Source organism: the organism of the source record quoted next, unplaced genomic scaffold (assembly GCF_019419815.1).
Source record: "Pyrus x bretschneideri cultivar Hongxiangsu unplaced genomic scaffold, Pyrus_bretschneideri_v1 Contig73, whole genome shotgun sequence".
Lineage (NCBI taxonomy): Eukaryota > Viridiplantae > Streptophyta > Magnoliopsida > Rosales > Rosaceae > Pyrus > Pyrus x bretschneideri.
The window spans coordinates 391,853-392,759 of NW_025999813.1; the positions used below are offsets into that span (position 1 = coordinate 391,853).

The following is a 907-nucleotide window of genomic DNA, read 5'->3' on the forward strand; positions in this document are numbered from 1 at the left end:
CACATTAGTATCGCAGCACTGTGGGAGCTTTGCAATACTTGACCTTTACTCGGCCTGCTATAGATTCTAATGGTTCCGTTTTTCATTACATTTCATCGTTTCTTGTTTTATTTTCTATTCAAAATTTCTTCAGAATTTCCGTCAAATTCTTCGATGCTTTCGCGATCATCCTATAACTTCTAGGTTGATTTTCCGTTCTTGAATTCAGAAATTTTCAGATTTTCATCAAGTTCTTCACCTCGAAAGAAGATGGAATGTCAAGCAATTTTTTGTGATCTTTTTGTATTTCATTTGTTGGGATCTCATTCTTGTACCGCATGGCATTCTCGAAAGTCAATCTCACATCAGCTACAAAATCAAAAGGCGTTAAATAGAGACCCTTGGTGAGATAGGTTTTGACAGTGCCAAGATCCATCAGTTTCTTAATGATGTCGTAGTAATCGTGAAGGCCCAACGCAACTACATCAACTGGTTTGTTAAAGATCCTAGCATATTTCTGCTTCATCAGCTTGGATAATACTTGCCTGCAATTCTTCATCAAATCCCCATTTTCTAAATACAACCTCTTGGAATTGGAATTCGATTCCTTACCATAAGTGACCGACAAGGGCTGTTTCGACCTAGCCATCTTCTTGAGAACGTGAATCTGGTCATCAATTTATGGTGCGTTCTCTTCAATGCCTTCGATATTGTCTGTGAATTTGATATGTGCTCTACTCTCTAGTATGGAAGAAAGTTTAGACTTTTGTGTAGTCCAAGTGTTTGATGAAATGCCCAGCTCAAAATTTTCATGTGAAGGTTAAGTTTTTCAGCTGCTTCTTCTGAATTTCTTACTATGATTCTTTCACTATTATGTAAATCAATTAGTTTGTTGTTGTGGGCATCAAGTCATTCAGTTGATATGTTG

General features: G+C 37.0%; 1 protein-coding gene across 1 annotated transcript; it reads right to left on the minus strand.

The window, feature by feature from the left end:
- Positions 1-214: 214 nt before the first annotated feature.
- LOC125472765 (transcription factor GTE3, chloroplastic-like) lies at positions 215-628 on the minus strand. Its single transcript, XM_048574591.1, has one exon. The coding sequence runs from the start codon at positions 626-628 to the stop codon at positions 215-217; it is 414 nt and encodes a 137-aa protein (XP_048430548.1).
- Positions 629-907: the final 279 nt, after the last annotated feature.